This window comes from Tursiops truncatus, chromosome 20, assembly GCF_011762595.2.
Source record: "Tursiops truncatus isolate mTurTru1 chromosome 20, mTurTru1.mat.Y, whole genome shotgun sequence".
In the NCBI taxonomy this organism is placed as follows: domain Eukaryota; kingdom Metazoa; phylum Chordata; class Mammalia; order Artiodactyla; family Delphinidae; genus Tursiops; species Tursiops truncatus.
In genome coordinates, this window is record NC_047053.1 from 7,329,016 (window position 1) to 7,352,370 (window position 23,355).

The window sequence follows — 23,355 nt, forward strand, 5'->3', positions numbered from 1 at the left end:
TGCTGGCCGGAGCACCGCACCTGGAGTAGCCAGGTTCTAAGCAGCAGTGGGGTGTATATTGGGGGTAGGATGCCTGGACTTGACTTTGATTTCTACTTGTTGGCTTGGCTCTGTGTGTGTTCGGTAGGTATGACTCTTACTTTTCTTCTTGGTATATTCTTACTTATTTCTCAGAATCCCTGATTCTCCTGGACTTCCCTAGGGCCGCCCCTCCTCCCCGGACTGTTATGTGAAATAGGAAACATTTCTGATTGATTAATCGCAGGAGATAATAGCTTCAGTTCTTCTGTCATGTGTCTTCCTGAAATCCAGGTATGTTGTCTACCTGGTCTTCTCCAGTCCATCTTTTTGTAGCCATGTTACAAAGAAGGGGAAAAAAAAAAAAGTTAACCTGATGTTCTTTGGTCTCTGTCCCTAAACATGGAGGCCAGAGCCCTGGTGAGTGAAATGGTGTATGAATAAGTGGCTTTGTGGTTTTTAACCAGGCATTGTTACTTTCAAGGTTTGGTCCCTCAGGCTCTGAGGTTCAGGGCTTTGATGGTCGGCTTTTAAGGGTGGTCTGATTGGGGCATGGTTAAAATCCACACTAGGTGAAATCTCCCGAAAGACTGATTCATAACCCAGGGTGGTTCTTTATCCTTATATGAGAGGGTGTTCTACAAGGAAGACTATAATATTCACATCTAGTGGACTGGCTCATCCCTTCCTTGTGTTGAATGCTAATTTATGGTCATAACTACCAGATAGAAAAGAATTGAGACATCCTTGTAGTGGTCACCACTTACACCCTTCTGATCTTCCTACTGCAAACGGAGCCCAGAGTGCTAGTATGGGTGTCTATCAGAAATTTCTCACTTTTTTTTTTTTTTAATCTTAAAACTCTCCCTCTTTCAGTCCATCCTTGGTTTTTTCTATCTCAATAACTTTCTTTGTACAGTTCCGATCATGTCACTTCCTTGCTAAAACCCTCCAGTGGTTCTTTGCCTAAACAGTGTTTCCAGAACCTTCAGAAAATTTGTCATATTCACCTGTAGTGTTAGTCATTTAAAGTTCTTCTTTGGACTTAATTTTTTTAAGTAAATTTTTATTTTTATCAAAATAATAAATTTTGATTTAAAAATCAGAATTAGAAGGCTTTAAGAGAAGCAGGACTCCTCCCCATCTGCCTTCCTCGCCTCAAAGTTCTATCCCCCAGATGCAGTGCTTCTAATTCTTTTAGGGGTTTATGTGTCAATATCTATAGTACAATACCTATATTTCAAAATAATGTGCTCCTGTTTCTTTTCAATCTTAGCCCCTGTCGACATCCTCCTGAGGAAGATGTTAATTGAAGCCACAGCAATCCTGTACATACACACGTCCCCTCTCCCCCATTGCTCACACATTTTAGTTAAGTCAGTGTTGATGGAATCATGACTATGTAATTCTTGTTCGTGACCGAACCACAGTGGGTTCTAGAATTAGATTTTATTTCATTACACCCTTTTCCTCTAAAGTCGCCAATTGCCTCTTTTTTATTTGCTTAGTTGTCTTTATTGATGCTTTTTCATCCCTGCCCCCAGTTAACAGAATTTTGAAATTCCTTTCAGTATAGACAAACTCTGTTGGTAGCTGTCTTAGTCTGTTCCAGCTGCTGTAACAAAACAGCACAGACTGGGAGGCTTATAGACCACAGAAATGTATTTCTCACACTTCTAGAGGCTGGAAATCTGAGATCAGGGTGCCAGCAGGGTCAGTGAGGGCCCTCCTCTGGGTCACAGACTTCTCCTTGTGTCCTCAAGTGGCAGAAGGGCCCAGGGAGCTCTGTGGGGTCTCTTTTATAAGGCACTAATCCCGTTCAGGAGGCTTTTGTCCTCATGGCTTAAGCATCTCCCAAAGGCCCCACCTCCTAATACCATCCTGTTGGGAGTTAGGATTTCAGCATATGAATGTTGGGGGGACACTACTGTTCAGCGGCCTGTCAGTTTCCTCTTTTGATTGGAGCCCTTTGTCTCCCTGCTCTGATCTGGGCTGGCTGTGCTCAGGATGCGTCCACATTGTTCTGGGGTGCCCTGCATCTCCACACTGGGAGCGCAGCGCCCTCTGCCCCTCCTTGATGTGTGTTCCCTGCTTTCTGGATCTCAAGTCATCCTCTTTCTTCCCCCACCCGCTTTTTGGTGCAGCTCTTTCTCCAGGAACTTCCAAGCGAGGGCGCATGGGAGGTTAAAAAAAAAAAAAAGTAAGACCGTATACGTTTGAAAATCACTTCATTCTCCCTTCATGTCTGATTGGAAGAATGACTGCATCCTGGGTTGGAGTTTGTTCTCTCGGCATTTTCAAGGCCTGCCTCCTTTAGCCTCCAGCCTTCAGCGTTGCTTTGGGAAGATCTGCCATTCTGATTCCCATTGTATATGAGCTATTTGTTTTACTCCCATCTCTGAAAGCTTTTAGAATCTTTTCATGTATAGTGTTCTGAAATTTCACAATGATAAGGATGTGACTTTTTTTTTTTTTTTTTTTTTTTTTTTGTGGTACGCGGGCCTCTCACTGTTGTGGCCTCTCCCGTTGCGGAGCACAGGCTCAGAGGCCGTGGCTCACAGGCCCAGCCGCTCCGCGGCATGTGGGATCCTCCCGGACCAGGGCACGAACCCGCGTCCCCTGCATCGGCAGGCGGACTCTCAACCACTGCGCCGCCAGGGAAGCCCAAGGATGTGACTTTTTAAAAAAATAAATTTATTTATTTATTTTTGGCTGCATTGGGTCTTCATTGCGTGCAGGCTTTCTCTGGTTGCGGTGAGCAGGGGCTACTCTTCGTTGCGGTGCACGGGCTTCTCATTGCGGTGGCTTCTCGTTGCAGAGCACGGGCTCTAGGTGTGTGGGCTTCAGTAGTTGTGGCGTGCGGGCTCAGTAGTTGTGGCGCACAGGCTTAGTTGCTCTGCGGCATGTGGGATCTTCCCGGACCAGGGCTCAAACCTGTGTCCCCTGCATTGGCAGGAGGATTCTTAACCACTGTGCCACCAAGGAAGTCCCTTTTTAAAAAAAAACAAACAAAAGAATCATTGCTCTGAGCACTTGGTACTCACTTTTCATCTGGAAACTTGTCCTTAAATTCTGGGAAACCTTATTGTATTATTTCCTCCACTTGATTTCTCCTCTCTCTCTCTCTCCCTCTTTCTCTCTCTCTCTGTTCCTATTGTCAGTGTTGGGCCACAAGAATTAATCCTCCATTTAATTTAAATTTTTTCTCTCATTTTTCATTGCTTTATCTGTTTGCTTGATTTCTTTATTTTTTATTTTTTTTTGTTTGCTTGATTTCTTGAATAATGTCCTCAGCTCTGTCTTCCTTCTGTTTCTTTCCCCTCTTCCTCTCTCACTATCCTGTCTTTTTTCATTTTGAAAAAATGAAAGGAAGTTGTAAAGATAGTGCAGAGGTCCCATGTCCTTCACCCAGCTTATCTCAGCTGTTACCCCTTATATGATTATAGTGCAATATCAAAACCAGGGATTTGACATTGGTACAGTGTGTGTCTGGTTCTATATCATTTTATCACAAGTGTAGATTCATGTAACCATTACCATAACCAAGAATCCGAACTATTATTGCTCTCCTAATTTCTGAGAACTCTTTCTTCTTCCCTGGAAGTTCCTATTTTACCCTGTGTGTTGTAGTTTTGTACATACATTGTCTTCTTTTAACTCTCTAAGGAGGTGTGTGCGTGTGTTTTGTTTGTTCCAAGAAAGATTTGCTTTGGAATCATTTTTCAAATGCCTGATGATTCTAAATGTTCATGTTTGAAGGTGAGGCACCAAAAGTTGATTGGAAGGACTTTATGTTGGCTGAAGTTTAACTAGTGGGCCTTACTTTAGGGCAGTGGAGGGGGGGGACCCAAACATTTCATTATAGGAGTTTCAAGTATCAGAGTGTATGCATCTTTTCTCTTGGACCCTCCAGTCTCCTCTTGGGGGATATCTGCAGCTGGAGCCTCCAGATGCTGGCTGGGGAGAGATTCAGGGAGAAGGGGTGGTGGGCTGGAGCTCATATCTCAGTAGGCACACTTTTATTCAGTACTCCTCTTTTTACTATACCACACCCACTTCCTCAGTGGGGCCCAGCATCCCGGGCCCAGAGCTCCCCAAATGGGATTCAGGCCTCCCTGGAGAAGGTGTGGGCTTCTCCACAGCCTGCTGGATGGCAGAGGGAGCCCACTGGTTGCCAGAGCTGGTCCACAGAAAACGTTGCTCTTGGGGCCAGCAGACTGAGGAACCACAGTGAAGCTGGGCAATTAGGAAACACCCCTCAGGGCTGAGGGCTGGGGGGTGGACACAGAGGAGTCAGGGCATTGGGAGTGGCTCCCTGGCAGGATGGTATGTGGTGTCCGACTCTGGAGGCCGGGACTCTGAGCTCACTTGAGGGGGCGTTTGCTCTGGGCTCACAGCTGGAACCCAGCACCACTGGATGTTGTCCGTATCCATGGTCACTGGGACAGGAGCAGCAGCAGGAAGAAGAAAAGACACTAGCACACCTGATCCTGGAGTGGCACTTGCCTCTGGCTTGGTCCCTCCAGCGCCCTCTGCCGATAAGGCTTAACATCACATGAACTACAAAGGAGAGATGCTTAGAGTTTAGCCCGCCAGTGCAGAGTTAGCACTGAAGGGTGAATCTGGAGCTGAGAGGCAGTGCATTGGTAACTGGCATAAAGGAGTAAAATATGATGCAGAGTGTCAGCCTACTGACACATTGTATAAAATTGGGACATTTTCCGTTTTAAGCTGTTATTTAATTAACGGGACTCCCCCACCCCCCATTTTCCGTTGTGTTGTGCTTTATACAGTACTTTGCATTTGGATTTCTTTTCTGTACTTGGAGAGTTTAAAAATACATATAAGGTAAAACATAAGGATTCTTAAAAATGTCTATATAATCAGATAGCAAAGATAAATGGGTGAACTGTGGCTCCAGGGGACCTGTCTGTAGATACCTGCCCTGGACCTTTACACCCCCTTTTAAGAATGGAGATGCACACCTCAGATAGGTCCAAAGCGTTAAAACTGATTGGAATAAAGGGAGGTAATTTTTTTGTGAACGAGGAATGTTCTCTTCTAAAGTGGAAACATGTTTCTTTTTCAAGTTATTTGTTTTTTTAAAACAAGAGGGCATGTTTAGTTTCAGCTTTCTGACTGATAGATGTCATGGTACCAAATCTCTCAGAATCTATGTCTTAACCGCCTCTCTGGGCTTCATCAGACATCTCCTGTAAGAAAGGGAAACACAGAGAAATCAAGGTGATGGTCCTCTGGAATGGGAAAAATGCAGACTATGTTTAGTCTGGAGGTAGACACAGACCTGAAATTTGAGACATAAGAGGCATGAGCTACCAAGTAAAGCTTTTGAATTGAAATCCAGAGACCCGTCTTTGTGTCCTACTACTTATTCGTGGGGTAACTTAGGCAAGTTGCATAATCTGTGTGGGCCTGTTTGGACATCTATAAAATACTCTAACAGTTTCCCTATCTACCTTTCAGGATTGTCAGGAGGATCAGGCGAGATAATAAATGGTTACAGTTCTTTAAAACTGTATTACCATCATTAATACAGTATTTTTAAAACTCTTCATTTATATGAAATCAGACTGAAACAGGGAATGTAAGCCCTAACTTAGAAATAATGCCGTTTTATGGATTTCATAAAAAGCTTGTCTGTTTTGTTGAGCTCTAAGAGGAAGAACCCAGAAATAGTGTTTAAGACTTTCTCCATTCCTCACGTTTTCTTTTTGGATTTATCTATTTTGTGCTTATTGTGTTATAAGAACTTGAACATGCTGTAAATATTCAGTAGCTGGGGCAGATATGGAAATGCAAGGCTGTGATCCTGTTAGCATTTTTGAGTCCCAGAGGAAAAGTAATTGCTCAGGCAGGCAAATCCTGTTGGATTTGAAAGGTAGGCTGTTTCTCAAAGGGAGCAAAAATCTAATGGTTTGGGTCTAGATATTTCATGAGAGACTGTCTAGAAGCTTAAGTGATAAAATGGAGGTAGGTAGAAATTATCCATGATTTTCTGTAATCACTTGTGAAAGAGGAAATGTTGGCAATGGCCTTGGCTCCCAGTTGGAGGTTATATTCTCCACCAAAGTCATGACATTGTCTATGTCATGTCTGTCATGACATAGACAATCATGATTATGACCAACAACATACAGCGTCACAAGTAAGAACTGTACATTCTTATAACAGTTACAAATAAGATTACATTTTTAGTTTTATAGTATTTAAATAATTCCACCGACTATGCAGAAAGCTGTAGTGTCTGTAACATAGCATAAAGGAACACTCAACTGGATCATAGATTTGGCTTAAGAAATTCACATACTCATTGTACTAAATAATAAACATTTACTCAACAATAGTTTAGAAGGTATTTATAGGGAAAATTTGAATGATCTCATCTTCAAACAAAACAGAACAAACAAGGCAGTCTTGGACTGTTTGATCTGCTGTCCCCCTTTTCCTTTCTGAATGTTACGAAAAACATAACTCTGGAATCAGACAGACTGCAGGTCAGACCAGCTTTGCCACTTAGCAGCTGCGTAACTTTGGACACATTATTTCACCTCTTTGACCTTTGCCTCTAGGAAGACTTGCCTCATGGGGTTGTCATAAGGATGAGCAGAAATAGTACCTGCCTGTCAGGAGCCAGTGGAGAATTCGTATGTTCACTTAATATGTTCTCACGCCTGCATATAAGTAGGGATCCTAAGAAAATTGAAAAAAATAGGCCTGCTGACATTCTTATGGGATCTGAGGCTTGTGTGGATATCCTTTGTGGAAACTCAGTTGGCCATCTGTGTGAATCTGTTTCTGGACTCTTTTCTGTTCCGTTGATCTTCTTTTGTCCATTCCAAACCCTCTTGATCGCTTGAAATCAGATCGTATGACTTTTCCAACTCTGGGTTTTTTTTCCCCCCAAAACATTGATTAGACGTGGCAAAACTAATAGACATCTTTGTCTTGTTCCTGATCTTAGGGGAAAGTGTTTAATGAGTCCTCTTTAAATATGATATTAGCTATTGGCTTTTTTAAAATAAGACTTTATTCTTTAGAACAGTTTCAGATTTACAGAAAAATTGAGAAGATAATACTAGAGGGTTCCCATGTACCCCGTGCCTAGTTTCTCACGTTAGTGTGGTATATGTTTTACTTTTAATGAACCAGCATCGATACATACTGAGGTCCACAGTTTATGCAGATTTCCTTAGTTTTGACCTGATGTCCCTTCTCTGCTCCAGGGTCTTATCCAGGATACCCCGTTACATTCCAGTGTCATGTCTCTTTGGGCTTCTTTTGGCTGTGGTGGCAGTTTCTCAGACTCCTTGTTTTTGGTGATGTTGACAGTTCTGGGGGATACTGGCCAGGTATTCTGTAAGATACTACACAGCTAGACTGTCTGATGTTTTCCTCATGATAAGACTGGAGTTCTCAGTTATTAGGACGAAGTCCGCAGAGGTCAAGTGCTGTTCGCATCATACCAGATCAAGGGTGCCTACGGTCCACATGATCTGCGACCATTCACCTTAACCTTGATCATCTGGCTGAGGTAGTGTCTGTTGGGCTTCTCCCCTGTAAAGGTGCTCCCTCTCCTTCCTTTATTTCCATGCTCAGCTCCTCGGGAGGAAGTCAGTACCTGCAGCCCACACCTAAGGGGTGAAGACATATACTCCCCCCTCCTTGAAGACGGACTGGCTACCTAAACTATTGGGAATTTCTCATGGGAGATTTGTCTCTTCTCCCTCATTTATGAACTTATTCAGTCAAGTGTTTTTATCAGAGTATATGTCAGATATTTATATTTAGTATAAAATTAATGGATATTTACTATGGATATTATTATTTTTTTATTTTTTATTTTTTTGCGGTACGCGGGCTTCTCGCTGTTGTGGCCTCTCCCGTTGCGGAGCACAGGCTCCGGACGCGGAGGCGCAGCGGCCATGGCTCACGGGCTCAGCCGCTCCGCGGCATGTGGGATCTTCCCGGACCGGGGCACGAACCCGTGTGCCCTGCATCGGCAGGCGGACTCTCAACCACTGCGCCACCAGGGAAGCCCTATGGATATTATTTTATACTTTTGGCTACTTTATTTTGTTGCTCAAATTATTCCAGCTTTGGCCATGGGAGCTCTGTCGGTTGGCTCCTTTGCTCCTTTGACATATCCCCACTGGTGAGGTTGTTGTGTTGTTGTTGTTTGTCTTTTAAAGCACTTCCTCAGTTTCTGGTCCTACCAGATACTTCAGGCTCCTCTTGTATATTTCCTGTGCCAGTCCGAGAGTCATCTATTTTCTTTTACTAGAGAATGGCCTTAAAACCAAGATTTGGGTGCCAAGTGTGCTTGTTGCTCCTGGGGTATTGGTTTTTTCAACGCCTTCTCAGTTGACAAAGCATAGAAATGCATGTCTGTTTACTAAGCTGTGTATATACACATATCCCTATGTAACCGTCTTTATGTTAAGGTCCTACCGATGTCTCTAACTCTCATCTGTTAACCACATGGATTGTCCTAGCCTCCTCTTCTTGCTTATCTTTAAATTTCCAGTCCAGCAGTGAGAATCTGACCCTTACCATCCATCATCCATTTCCATAATTGCTCACTTCCATGTACGTGTGTAAGCCCTATTGTAATTAACTCGTACCACCAGGGAAATCCACTTCATCAACTAGAATTCTGTGCTTATATGCAGTGCTTTTGCCTGAGTCTTACAGACTCCACTCATTCCCAGAGTAACTTATGTCAGCACCTGTTCTTTCCACCCTTTTCAGGGATGTTGTTTGATACATTTACAGTACAGATAGATGCTCGTATCACACTCTATGTTCCTTCCTGGAATCCCCAGCCTCCTAAATGATTTTTGTTTTCTTAATTTACAGCACAGAAAGTGAACCTTAATGAATGTAAAGTTCTATGGGTTTTGACAAATGCATAATGTCACATATTCACCATTACAATATCATACAGAATTTTGTACTGCCCTAAAAATCCCTGCGCTTCACCTGTTCATCCCTTCCCTATTCCTTCTAAACTCCTGGCAAACACTGATCACTGTGTTCTCTCTATAGTTTTGCCTCGTCCAGGATGTCATATGATTAGATTCATACAGTATATAGACTTTTTATTCAAGGTGCAAAGAAACGTGTTGATTATCTTGAAATTATTCAGTCAGAGCTGAGCACATTAGCACCAGGATTCCAGTTTTCTAAAATAACGGGAAGTGTATTTTTATTGTTACATTATTAGCAAGGGTCCTAATATGGCTTAACCTTTTTTTTAAACATCGTTATTGGAGTAAAATTGCTTTACAATGGTGTCTTAGTTTCTGCTGTATAACAAAGTGAATCAGCTACACATACACATATATCCCCATATCTCCTCCCTCTTGCGTCTCCCTCCCACCCTCCCTATCCCACCCCTCTAGGTGGTCACAAAGCACCGAGCAGATCTCCCTGTGCTATGCGGCTGCTTCCCACTAGTTGTCTATTTTACAGTTGGTAGTGTATATATGTCCATGCCACTCTCTCACTTCGTCCCAGCTTACCCTTCCCCCTCCCCGTGTCCTCAAGTCCATTCTCTACATCTTTGTCTTTATTCCTGTCCTGCCCCTAGGTTCTTCAGAAGCATTTTTTCTATTTTTTAGATTCCATATATATGTGTTAGCAAATGGTGTTTGTTTTTCTCTTTCTGACTTACTTCACTCTGTATGACAGTCTCTAGTCCATCCACCTCACTACAAATAACTCAATTTTGTTTCTTTTTATAGCTGAGTAATATTCCATTGTATATATGTGCCACATCTTCTTTATCCATTCATCTGTCGATGGACACTTAGGTTGCTTCCATGTCCTGGCTATTGTAAATAGCACTGCAATGAGCACTGTGGTACATGACTCTTTTTGAATTATGGTTTTCTCAGGGTATATGCCCAGTAGTGGGATTGCTGGGTCATATGGTAGTTCTATTTTCAGTTTTTTAAGGAACCTCCATACTGTTCTCCATAGTGGCTGTATCAATTTACATTCCCACCAGCAGTACAAGAGGGTTCCCTTTTCATCATACTCTCTCCAGCATTTACTGTTTGTAGATTTTTTTTATGATGGCCATTCTAACGGTGTGAGGTGATATCTCACTGTAGTTTTGATTTACATTTCTCTAAGGATTAGTGATGTTGAGCATCCTTTCATGTGTTTGTTGGCAGTCTGTATATCTTCTTTGGAGAAATGTCTATTTAGGTCTTCTGTCCATTTTGGATTGGGTTGTTTGTTTATTTGATATTGAGCTGCTTGTATATTTTGCAGATTAACCCTTTGTCAATTGCTTCGTTTGCAAATATTTTCTCCCATTCTGAGGGTTGTCTTTTTGTCTCGTTGATGGTTTCCCTTGCTGTGCAAAAGTTTTTAAGTTTCATTAGGTCCCATTTGTTTATTTTTGTTTTTATTTCCATTTCTCTAGGAGGTGGGTCAGAAAGGATCTTGCTGTGATTTATGTCATAGAGTGTTCTGCCTGTGTTTTCCTCTAAGAGTTTTATAGTGTCTGGCCTTACATTTAAGTCTTTAATCCGTTTTGAGTTTATTTTTGTGTATGGTGTTAGGGAGTGTTCTAATTTCATTCTTTTACATGTAGCTGTCCAGTTTTCCCAGCACCACTTATTGAAGAGGCTGTCTTTTCTCCATTGTATGTTCTTGCCTCCTTTATCCAAGATAAGGTGACCATATGTGCGTGGGTTTATCTCTGTGCTTTCTATCCTGTTCCATTGATCTATATTTCTGTTTTTGTGCCAGTACCATGCTGTCTTGATTACTATAGCTTTGTAGTATAGTCTGAAGTCAGGGAGCCTGATTCCTCCAGCTCCATTTTTCTTTCTCAAGATTGCTTTGGCTATTCGGGGTCTTCTGTGTTTCCATACAAATTGTGAAATGTTTTGTTCTAGTTCTGTGAAAAATACCATTGGTAGTTTGATAGGAATTGCATTGAATCTGTAGATGGCTTTGGGTAGTAGAGTCATTTTCACAATGTTGATTCTTCCAATCCAAGAACATGGTATATCTCTCTATCTGTTTGTATCTTTAATTTTTTTCCATCAGTGTCATAGTATTCTGCATACAGGTCTTTTGTCTCCTTAGGTAGGTTTATTCCTAGGTATTTTATTCTTTTTGTTGCAGTGGTTAGTGGGAGTGTTTCCTTAATTTCTCTTTCAGATTTTTCATCATTACTGTATAGGAATGCCAGAGGTTTCTGTGCATTAATTTTGTATCCTGCTACTTTACCAAATTCATTGATTAGCTCTAGTAGTTTTCTGGTAGCATCTTTAGATTCTCTATGACAGCTTTACTTCTTCTTTTCCGATTTGGATTCCTTTTCTTTTTCATCTCTGATTGCTGTGGCTAAAACTTCCAAAACTTTGTTGAATAATAGTGGTGAGAGTGACAATCTTGTCTTGTTCCTGGTCTTAAGCGGAAATGGTTTCAGTTCTTCACCACTGAGAACGATGTTGGCTGTGGGTTTGTCATACATGGCCTTTATTATGTTGAGGTAGGTTCCCTCTGTGCCTGCTTTCTGGAGGGTTTTATCATAAATTGGCGTTGAATTTTGTCGATAGTTTTTCTGCATCTATTGAGATGATCATATGGTTTTTCTCCTTCAATTTGTTAATATGATTTATCACATTGATTTGCGTATATTGAAGAATCCTTGCATTCCTGGGATAAACCCCACTTGATCATGGTGTATCATCCTTTTAATGTGCTGCTGGATTCTGTTTGCTAGTATTTTGTTGAGGATTTTTGCATCTATGTTCCTCAGTGATATTGGCCGGTAGTTTTCTTTCTTTGTGACATCTTTGTGTGGTTTTGGTATCAGGGTGATGGTGGCCTCATAGAATAAGTTCGGGAGTGTTCCTCCCTCTGCTCTGTTTTGGAAGAGCTTGAGAAGGATAGGTGTTAGCTCTTCTCTGAATGTTTGGTAGAGTTCACCTGTGAAGCCATCTGGTCCTGGGCTTTTGTTTGTTGCAAGATTTTTTAATCACAGTCTCAATTTCAGTGCTTGTGATTGGTCTGTTTATACTTTCTATTTCTTCCTGGTTCAGTCTCGGAAGGTTGTGCTTTTCTAAGAATTTGTTTCTTCCAGGTTGTCCATTTTATTGACATACAGTTGCTTGTAGTAATCTCTCATGATCCTTTGGATTTCTGCAGTGTCAGTTGTTACTTCTCCTTTTTCATTTATAATTTTACTGATTTGAGTCTTCTCCCTTTTTTTCCTGATGAGTCTGGCTAATGGTTTATCAATTTTGTTTATCTTCTCAAAGAACCAGCTTTTAGTTTTATTGATCTTTGCCATGGTTTCCTTCATTTCTTTTTCATTTATTTCTGATCTGATCTCTATGATTTCTTTCCTTCGCTAACTTTGGATTCTTTTTGTTCTTCTTTCTCTAATTGCTTTAGGTGCAAGGTTAGGTTGTTTATTCGAGATGTTTCCTGTTTCTTAAGGTAGGATTGTATTGCTATAAACTTCCCTGTTAGAACTGCTTTTGCTGCATCCCATAGGTTTTGGGTTGTCATGTTTTCATTGTCATTTGTTTCTAGGTATCTTTTTATTTCCTCTTTGATTTCTTCAGTGATCTCTTGGTTATTTAGTAGTGTATTGTTTAGCTTCCATTTGTTTGTATTCTTTACAGATTTTTTCCTGTAATTGATATCTAGTCTCATAGCATTGTAGTCAGAAAAGATACTCGATACTTTTTTCTTTTCCCCTACCCAGGTACATGGGGAGTTTCTTGCCTTTTGGGAAGTCTGAGGTCTTCTGCCACTGTTCAGTAGGTGTTCTATAGGAGTTGTTCCACATGTAGATGTATTTCTGATGTACTTGTGGGGAGGAAGGTAATCTCCACGTCTTATTCCTCTGCCATCTTGAAGGTCTCCTCCTTAACATTTTTTTTAAGTAGATGTTTTTCTTGAAGGGCTAGGAAAACTGGTGAGGCAATATTTTTATGCCTATTGTAGAGCTGTTTAATGAGTAACTTAAGGTAAGAAATGTTATGCTTTTAGCATTCTATATTCAAATTAGGAACGATGGGGCCTTCTCTGAACTCTGTGGGACTCTTTTTTTTTTAATGACTTAAAATTTTGTCTCTCTCTACTGTTGATAATCCAGAAGATCCTTTTGACTTTTAAATATTGTCGGGATGACCACTGTATTGTGTGATGCCGTGCAATTCTAGCCCACGTTTGTATTTGTAATTGTCTTAGCAATCCTTGGCTGATGAGAGAAGAAGGTATACTTAATATGTAATGATATATTTGCTTTCAAGAGAAGGCCAAAGGCTGTCACTGTGCAATGTCTAAAAGATGTCTCCACAATTGGAAGAAAGAATAGCAGGACCACCCTAAAGGACCCATACTTCAGTCTGTATCATATTCATGTTTCAAGCAACAATTTACTACTCAGAAAACAGGCTGTCTCTATCAGCATGAAATTATTGTTATTAAACAGAATTTTAGTTTTTATTTTTAATATGAATATATATTTTTAGAACTATGGAATAAAGAAATATAAACATAAATAATATATACCACCACTGATGTTTATATTTAATTAAGTAATTTAAATAGAATAACATATTAAAACTGTGGGGTATAGAAGAATTGTTTTTCACTTTATAATGAACTAGATACAACTCAAGATTAAAAAACAGTGATTTAGCACCTGGCAAGTTTTCAGTAAATATTAGTAGTTAGTGTTCTGGTTTTACATTGTAGGAGTTTTCAGTAACACACTAGGGTCCTCTTACCATCTTCCTTTCCCCACACTTTGGCTGCATTCAGTCCTGCAGCTCAGGCAAATTGCCCCCTTCTTCCCCCACCCAAAGCAGCTCTCAGCACAGTCCACGGCAGTGGCCCAATTACCCGTCCATAGACATAGTATATGCCACCCTCTTTTCTGCAGCGCTGCCCTCTAGGACAGCATTCTCTTCTGCTTTTTCACTCTCCTCCTTTGTTTCTAGTTTTTGTTCCTCTTGTTCTTTAAACACTAGCGTTCTCTGATGTTCTTCCTTTACCCATACCTCTCTTTGTTCATTATATCTTTTTTCATTTGAATTTTTGAATTAACATACAGAAAAATCGACTGTGTGTGTGTTTGTGTAGTGCTGTGAATTTTAACACATGTATAGATGTGTGTAACCACTACCACAGACAGGACACAGAACAGTTCCATCACCCCTTGTGCTGTTCATTTGCCGTCGTTCCCTCCCCCATCCCTAACCCTGGGTGATCACCAACTGGCTTGTTCTCCATCAGTATAGTTTTGTCTTTTGGAGACTATCATATAAATGGAATCACACATATGAACTTCTGTAGTATTCCATTTTAATTTTTCTATTGCGCTTTTTGCTGTATATATTTGTACAGATTGTATTTGTGGTTACTAGGGATGACAATATATATACTTAACATTCTACAGTCTGCTTAGAATCAATATTTTATCATGTCTAGTGGGGTATAGTAACCATACCACCATAAAGGTCCCTTTACCCTTCCCTCCCGTCAGTATGGTGTATGATACTTACGTTCATTGAAAACCAGATGTTGTAAGTTTTGCTTTCAACTGTCAGATAATTAAAGAACTTAATTGGAGAAGGATCTATTATATTTACCCAAATGTTTTTCATTCTGTTGCTCTTCATTTCTGATGTACCAGATTTTCTGCTGGTGTGATTGCCTTTGTCTGAAAAAGTGCCTTCAGTTTTTTTGTGTGGGGTCTGTAAATTCTCTTAGCACTTCATCTGAGAATACCTTTCTTTCACCTTGATTCCCAAAGGATATTTTTGCTGGATATAAACTTCTGTGTTGACAGTTTTCTTTCAGCATTTTAAAAATGTTGTTATATATTCTTCTGGCCTCCATGATTTCTGGTGAGAAATCCACAGTCTTTCAAATCTTTGTTTTCCTAGAAGTAATATGTCGTTTTGGGGGGTGGTTTTCAAGATTTTTTCCTTTGTTTTTAGTGTTCAGCGGTTTGGGTTTGATGTGTCCAGACATGGACTTCTCTGTGTTTATCTTTTTGGGGGTTTTCCGAGCTTCTTGAATGTATAGGTTTATGTTTTTTGTCAAACTTAAGAATTTCAGCCGTATTTCTTCAAATATTTTTGTGCCCCACACTCTTTTCCTCTCCTTCTGGGCCTCTGATGACATGAATGCTTGACCTTTGGCCATTGTCCCGTAGGTCCCTTAGGCTATGGTCATCCCCCTGCCTTTTCTCCTCATGGTTCAGATTTGATTGTTTCTGTTGACTTGTCTTCCAGTTCACTGCCTCTTTCCTCTGTCATCTCCATTCCGGTATTGAGCCCATCCAGTGAGTTTTTCTGATTTTGATTCTTGTAGTTTTCAGTTTTGCAATTCACATTTGGTTCTTCTCTGTATTTTCTGCTTTTTAAAAAAAATTTTTTTCTGAAACTTTTGTTTCAAGAGTGTTCACTTTTACTTGTTGGGGCATTTATATTATAGCTGCTTTAAAGTCCTTGTGAGATAATTCCAACAGCTGTGTCATTTCAGCCCTGGCATCTGCCGATTGTCTTTTCTGATGCATCTTGAGGTTTTCTGGTGCTTCATATACTGAGTAATTTTGGATTTGATCTTGATTATTATGAGACTCGGGTTCTGGTTTAAGAGGAAAATGTATTATTTACTTGGCCACTGTTTCTCCTTCTGTTTTCCTGGGTGTTTATCCCTGTCTCTTATTCTTTTCCTTCCATATTTTGTCCTCTGTAACCTCCTTCTGTGACTTCTGGGAGACTATTCCAGTTTGTTTTCTAACTGAATCTTTTATTTAGATTACAATCTGTTTAACTGCCTTCACTGCGGTTTTTAATTTGACAAGTGTGTTTCTACCTGAAGCACTGTTTCTAGTAACTTAGGTCAGTCCCTCATCGTGGCTCTCTGTTCTGTTGTATTGATTTAGTGTCCTCTTGAATCTTGTTTTAAAAACAGAAACCAGTTTCTCAGGTTTTGTCCTTTTCTGGAAGGAATTGTGTTTTCTAGGGCAAAAGGGGTGAGGGAGGGGGAGCAGATGCTCCCTCTTTATTTACACCTGTTGGCTCTTTGCTCATCTTCACACACACATGTCAGTGTCTGTCTGTTAGAAGTTGGGAAGGGTTCTAACTCAGCATAGGCCTCTGTTACGTTTCAGCCTGGAGGAAGGAAGACTGAAAGGCCGTGGGATTGCTGGTGGGGAGGAAGAAGGAAAGGAGCCTGTGCTTTCTGCCCAGCCTGGCCCACCTGTTCCTGCTTAAAATGGGAGCAGGTACGGCCAAGGGGCTTTCTCCTAGGCCTCCGAAGCTTGAGTGCTCCCAGAGGCTCTGCTTGGGTGTGCGGGGACTCCCTGCCAGCTGCCCTGCCATAGGGTGCCTTGGCCAACGTGTTACTTTTCCTTTGCTGAGTCACAGATTGGTCTGTCCTTCTGTTCCTGGTTTCCTAGTGTACAGAAAAGTGTATTATTAGAGGTTATCACCCACCCCATGTTTAGTTTCCATTGTAGGGAATAAAGGGAGTTACAGTAATGCCCTCAAGAAAAGCTCTTTATTCACCGTTTGGTTTTTTTAATGCTTGTCTTCAAATGTCATTAGCAATTAAGTGAAAGGCATAACAACATAATGACTTTGCAAGTGCCAGGATCCATTGTGAGTGCAGAAGGCACCAAATTTATCTGAAAATACGCAGCACACTCTCTGCCCTTATACAGATTTTACTGAGACTGTAACTGAGCCTAGAAGAAAATTAAATATATTTGGATCCAGCTGTGTTGGCACTGTATAATATTTCTCACCGCTTTTTGATGAGAAAATACTTTCTATTGTACACATGTGATAGAAACGTAAGTTCCTCTCGAAACCAAGTGCAAATACTTACTGGGAAGTAAAATACCAGTTGCTCTTTGGAGACTGTACTTGGAGGGATCTGAAAGAGTCAGCTGGTTCTTTCTTAACCTGTATTCTGAAACCTGTGTTTAATTTGCTCGTAACTGACTGTGGTTGGGGAAATTCCCCCCTTAGAAGCTACTAGGCTGCAAGGTGGGAATTCTCCCAGGCTCCCTGCCCTTGGAAATCGCTTTCTGAGGTCATATTGACGAGTGAATTTGATCAAACCAACCAACAGCAGTGGCAGTGCAAACCTTTCTGACTTGGCGGTATGTTTCAAAGTCCATGTGGCAGTCAGAATCACGCTTAATTAAGAAAACGATAGAAAAGAAGGAAGATGATAATGGAGGAAAGAATTCATTGACTCATTATGTGGAAATATAGAAGCATTCTACATATCCCATAATGGGCTATTTCTAATGAATGTTTATTTTAATGGAATGAATATTTTGTAACCATTAGAAATTATAACTGTGAAGACTGTGTAACAACATGAAAGCGTACAAATGATATGTTAACAGGGGGCAAAAGGCTCATATATTGCAATTATATAAAAATACAGGGCTTTCCTGGTGGCGCAGTGGTTGAGAGTCTGCCTGCCGATGCAGGGGACACGGGTTCGTACCCCGGTCCGGGAAGATCCCACGTGCCGCGGAGCAGCTGGGCCCGTGAGCCATGGCCGCTGCGCCTGCGCGTCCGGAGCCTGTGCTCCGCAACGGGAGAGGCCACAACAGTGAGAGGCCCGTGTACCGCTAAAAAAAATAATAATAAATTAAAAAAATACATATGTTTATGTCAAATCTTAGAAGGGAATCCATAGGAGTGGTTACTGGGGTGTGTGGATAATCTTATACTTTTCCCCCTCTCATTTATAAACTGCTATTAAATGATTTTTATCACCTAAAAATAGAGGGTTTTTTGTTTGTTTTTTAAAGCAAACAAACTAGTAATCAGATGAGGTTTACCAACCAATATGAAAAACTCTGTGTTTGGTCTGAAATGAAAACATTAACCCCTTCAGTGTTGACTACTGATTTTTGCTTAGCTAATCTTCTACCAATTTTGTATTTACCTCTGTTATGAATATTTACAAATTTAATGAGAACTCTATCCAGAAACCCAGTTAACATATAACAGCTGACATATTGTATTTAGTATCTGACAAGGAGTATTTTGCACTTGACTTTCTTACAGTGCTAGAAGCTTATTAAGTCTAAATTTTATATTACATGTTGAGACATTAAAACATACCATGCAATCTCAACTGCGATCATTTGCATGAGAACAATGGACCAAGCAACTCTAGGAAGCATAGCTGTTACTGTGGAATATCCTGATAGGACATGAGGAATGGAACTTAAAAATACTGACTTTTATATGTGCTACTCTGTCTAAACTCAGTGTGTTCTGTGCTGACTGGACAGAACCTGAAACGATGGATCCAAGTCCTCGCGTCACATTTTAGGATGAATACAGTGTCCAGTGCATCAAGATGTCACGAGATCTAGAAATCGCTTCCTCTGAACAATCTGTTAATGTTCAGAGCTAAGTGTCTGTAGCTGAGAAGACAAGACTAAGGAGTTATACGAGGAGAATTGTCTTCTGGAAGGAAGAACACTGGAATTGTGTTGTTCTAGAAATAGAAGGTGAAAGTTAAAAGCAGGCAGATTTTCAGCTCGAAATATAGAAACTTATAATTACAGGCACCCTCCAGCTCAGCCATGAAATTGATTTTCTCACGAGCTTCCGTGTTACTGGCACGGGGTTGGGTGGGGAGCTGGGTGGGAGGGGGATTGTTAAGGGGGAGGAGCTACAAGATGATCCCTTGACTTCTTGCAGCTGGAAAATTTTGTTATTCTAAGTCATTTGCTTTGTCTTCGCAGCAGGTCTCCCTGCCTGCCCGCCTTCCTCCCTCCCTCCCTTTTTTCTTCCTTTCTGGAAAATCCTACAAGTATCATGATATTGTAAACTTCAATTTTTTTTTCTAATTTATATATATATGTATTTTTTTCAAACAACTTTTAATTGAAGTATAGTTGATTTACAATGTTGTGTTAGTTTCAAGTGTATAGCAAAGTGATTCAGTTTTATATTTTTTTTTTTCAGATTCTTTTCCATTGTAGGTTATTACAAGGTATTCAGTATAGTTCCCTGTGCCATACAGCAGGTCCTTGTTGTTTCTGCTTTACATTTTTAATTGAGGTATAATTTACATACAACAGAGTGTACAGACCTTAGTGTTCAGTTCATGCATTTTGACAACTGCATACGTTTGTGAGAATATTTAGAACATTTCCATCATCCCAGAAAATTCCCTCTTCTCCCTTTCCAGTCAGTCCCCTCCATCCCCACCCCAGAGGCAACTGCTTTCTGATTTCTATCTAGTAGATTAGGTTTGTCCTCGTACTTTATATAAATGGAATTATTAAGTATATATTACTTTCTTATTTTCGCCAACAAAATGCTTTTGAGATTTATTTTTTATTTAGCCAACAAAGTAACAGTTGTTACAGTTATAAGAAGCTCTTTGTTTTTTTTACTGAACAGTACAGATACCACAGTTTGCTTATCCATTCCCCTATTGATGGATATTAGGTGGTTCCTAGTTTTGGGTTCTCATGAGTATCGCTGTTGGGTATATTTTTGTACAGGTCTTTTTTTTTTTTTTTCTTTTTGCGGTACGTGGGCCTCTCACTGTTGTGGCCTCTCCCATTGCGGAGCACAGGCTCTGGACGTGCAGGCTCAGCGGCCATGGCTCATGGGCCCAGCCGCTCCGTGGCATGTGGGATCTTCCCGGACCGGGGCACAAACCCGTGTCCCCTGCATCGGCAGGCGGACTCTCAACCACTGTGCCACCAGGGAAGGCCTGTACAGGTCTTTTTGAGAAACATGTTTCTATTCCTGTTTGGTAAATTCCTAAGGGTGAAATTTCTGGGTCATAGAGTAGATATATGCTTAGCTGGAGTAGAACAGACAAATATTTCTTCAGTTAACTTTGTGCCAAATCATCCCCAACAATTAGTATTGTCAATTTTTTTAAATATAAATTTATTTATTTATATTTGGCTGCGTTGGGTCTTTGTTGCTATGCACAGGCTTTTTCTAGTTGCGGCGAGCGGGGGCTACTGATTGCGGTGCACAGTGGTTAAGAATCCGCCTGCCAATGCATCCGGGAAGATCCCACATGCTGCAGAGCAACTAAGCCTGTGCGCCACAACTGCTGAAGCCTACGTGCCCTAGAGCCTGCGCGCTACCACTACTGAGCCCGTTTGCTGCAACTACTGAGACCCGTGCACCTAGAGCCCGTGATCTGCAACAAGAGAAGCCATCACAATGAGAAGCCCATGCACTGCAACGAAGAGTTAGCCCCCGCTTGCTGCAACTAGAGAAAGCCTGTGCATAGCAGTGAAGACCCAACACAGCGGGAAAAAAAAAAAGATTTCCGTCTTGGGCAAGCAAAAATGAATGGTGGTGCCGTTAACTGAGGCAGTGAAGATAGGGGAGTCCAGTTTGAGGGAAGATGAAGAGTTTAGTTTTAGAGACCTTGAGAGTCAGATATTTGTAGGAATTTCAAGGTAGAGATAAGTAGTAAGCAGTTGGCTATATGAGTCAAGGAGTTTTGGAGAGCTATGTAGAGCAGAAAATTTTTTTTTAATTTAAAAATATTTAAATTAAAATTTTAATATAAAAAATATTTAAATTTAAATATTCTAAATTTAAATATTAAAATTTTAAGCTTAAAACTAAAATAGAATAGAAATATACAGAATTCTGGGGATCACCAACATTTAAGAGGAAGAGGAGACTAGACAGAGCTTACAGATAAGTGAAAGGGAAACTGGGAGAGTATGTCATTGAATACAAGGAAATAGTTATGAATGGATCGTTAAATAATAGTGAAATATTTTCTAGGCAGGTGTTGTACAGATAATGTTGGGCAAATTTGACTTAGTTCCACTTTTCTAAGAAGCAGCAAATTATTCGATGCTTTGAAATTATTCAATTACACTCCATTCATTCACGGCCTTTATCTTTTAGTGTTTATCTTGCTGTATATTAGGCACTCTCCTACGGATAGGAGAGACAGAGATGAATAAAAGTTAGTGTCTGTCATACTCTTTCTGTAAAAGACATGCAAACAGATAATTCAGTACAAACAGAAAGGGTCTCTAAGTAAAAAGATTGTAGGAAGTGCTGTAGGAGCTGGAAGAAAGACCTCCCAGCTCTTCTGTGCCTTTCACATGCTACTCTTTTTACATGAGTCGCACTATTCCTGCTTCTTCACCCACATACATGGCCGTCAAAACTGAGCTCAAACAACTTTCTGAAAGCTTTCTTTGACTTCCTTGTGGGTTTTATTTCATTCTTTAAGAAAAATGGTAACGTATTGGACAACATATCTCTAAAGCAATCACTAAAAAGGGAGAGAGGGAAGGAGGGAGGAAAAAGAACCAAAATTGAAAAAAAATAGTATATAGAGCTCATTATAAGAAATTCAAATAAAACAGATAATACAAGGAAGATCACCCAGGATCACACCACCTAGAAATAGTCATTATTAACATTAGGTTAACACTGTCTGGATATATCCTTACAGGTTCATATGTATAAAAGGAGGGATAGAAATAATTTTACATAATTAGGGTCATATTATATATGCTATTTTAATATTAAGTGCTTAATTTCACTTTTAAAAGATAAACTTCAGGGGCTTCCCTGGTGGCGCAGTGGTTGAGAGTCCGCCTGCCGATGCAGGGGACACGGGTTTGTGCCCCGGTCCGGGAGGATCCCACATGCCGCGGAGCGGCTGGGCCCGTGAGCCATGGCTGCTGAGCCTGTGCGTCCGGAGCCTGTGCTCCGCAACGGGAGAGGCCACAACAGTGAGAGGCCCGGGTACCGGAAAAACAAACAAACAAACAAAAACTTCACATGAAGAGTTCTCTCCAAGAGGTAGTAATTACTAAAAGATCCATTTAAGGTTAACAAAATAATAACATAAAACATTGAAGCTTTAGTGATTTTTACAAGCTGTAAGTCTCTATATGTTTTACTTTCCAACAGCTTGATGTGACTCTGCTGAGAGTGATGAAGAAATTAACATCTTAGCTGCTGCCTTACCTTTCTTGCCACCGCCCCCCAACTGCTTCCTGATTTTCACCTATAATTCCATTGTCACTGTTTATTATGTTTGTCTACTTTTCTGTAACCTAATCCATAATTGTTCTCAGCTCAGTATTTACATGGATTCAGTTCTCGCTGTCATCTCTAATGTCATGGCCTCTGGCTTCTCCAGCCCAGAGTTCTGTATTTTTATTCACCTCTTGGTTGCCTAGATTTCATCATCAAGTAGTTTTCTTAAGAAGGATCCCAGTGGTCCTTGAAGTCCTCTATACCGTCTGTCTGCCGTCTTTATACTCCAGTGACAACTTGGCTGGGCATAAATTTGTTGGGTCATGCTTTCTTTCCCCTGAACTTTTGACATTTCTCCTCTGTCTCCTGGAATTGTGTTGAACTCAAAGTAGTTTTTTTCTTTACTACTCCTTCCCTCCCGACCCCACCCCCAACCTTTAATGAATCAGAATTGCAGTTTTCAGAGAATATACATGAGTTCTTTAAAACCTTCTCACTCACTGCAGTTGAGAGAATTATCACTAGGAAGGACCACCACAGCTATGAGACTCTGATGTGAGCCAAGGTAGTTTTGGAGTATTAACCATGCATCTTTGTTTTCCTTTATAGAGATAATTGATGACCTTGCCAACCTGGTGGAGAATACCGATGAGAAACTTCGCACCGAAACCAGGCGTGTGAATCTGGTGGACAGGAAGTCCACGTCTTGTGGTAAGAGATTGCTGTAGTTATAGCTCTGCCTCTTTAATCATTTGCGGATAAGCTTCCCACGTTGGTCTCATTTCACCGCAGGGATTTGGTTGCTCTTCTAGTACAGGCAGTTTCATGTGATGAAGCATTGAAATTGCTAGAAGATCCCTAAATCTTGTTAAAATGAAATGAATTGTTATGAGGGCAGGGGAAGTATAATGCGTTGTTAATTTTTTTTTAATTTAAAGTAAGAAACCTTCCTGTATGCTTACCGAGAATAATAGTTTGGGAAGTTCTATGACATCCTGCAGACTGGTGGTGGCAGATCTCATGGGTTTTAAAGGCGATCTTGCTTGTTTTGTGCCTGTTTTAGTCACAGGCTTCATTGTTGAAGCTTGAGCCGTAGAGCAGGTAAGAGCACAGATTCTAAAGTCCAAATGAGTGTATATCCTGTTATTTAGTGAAGTTATCATTTCTTAATACCTTGTACGTAAAATGAGGAAACACGGGCCAAAATAAGAATCACTGGGAATGACTCTTAAAGTGCTGATTCCCTGGCCCTCCCGTCGAGATTCTGATTGAGTAGGGCTAGATTGGGGTTCAAGAG

At 40.7% G+C, this 23,355-nt stretch overlaps 1 protein-coding gene across 2 annotated transcripts in view; it reads left to right on the forward strand.

The window, feature by feature from the left end:
* The window catches only part of STX8 (syntaxin 8), a 240,353-nt gene that overhangs the window by 121,433 nt on the left and 95,565 nt on the right, over nucleotides 1–23,355 (forward strand). For both annotated transcript variants that reach the window (XM_019944173.3, XM_019944171.3), the window contains exon 7: nucleotides 22,668–22,769. In XM_019944173.3, coding sequence (XP_019799732.1) covers nucleotides 22,668–22,769 — 102 coding nt within the window. The remainder of the gene's footprint in view (nucleotides 1–22,667; nucleotides 22,770–23,355) is intronic.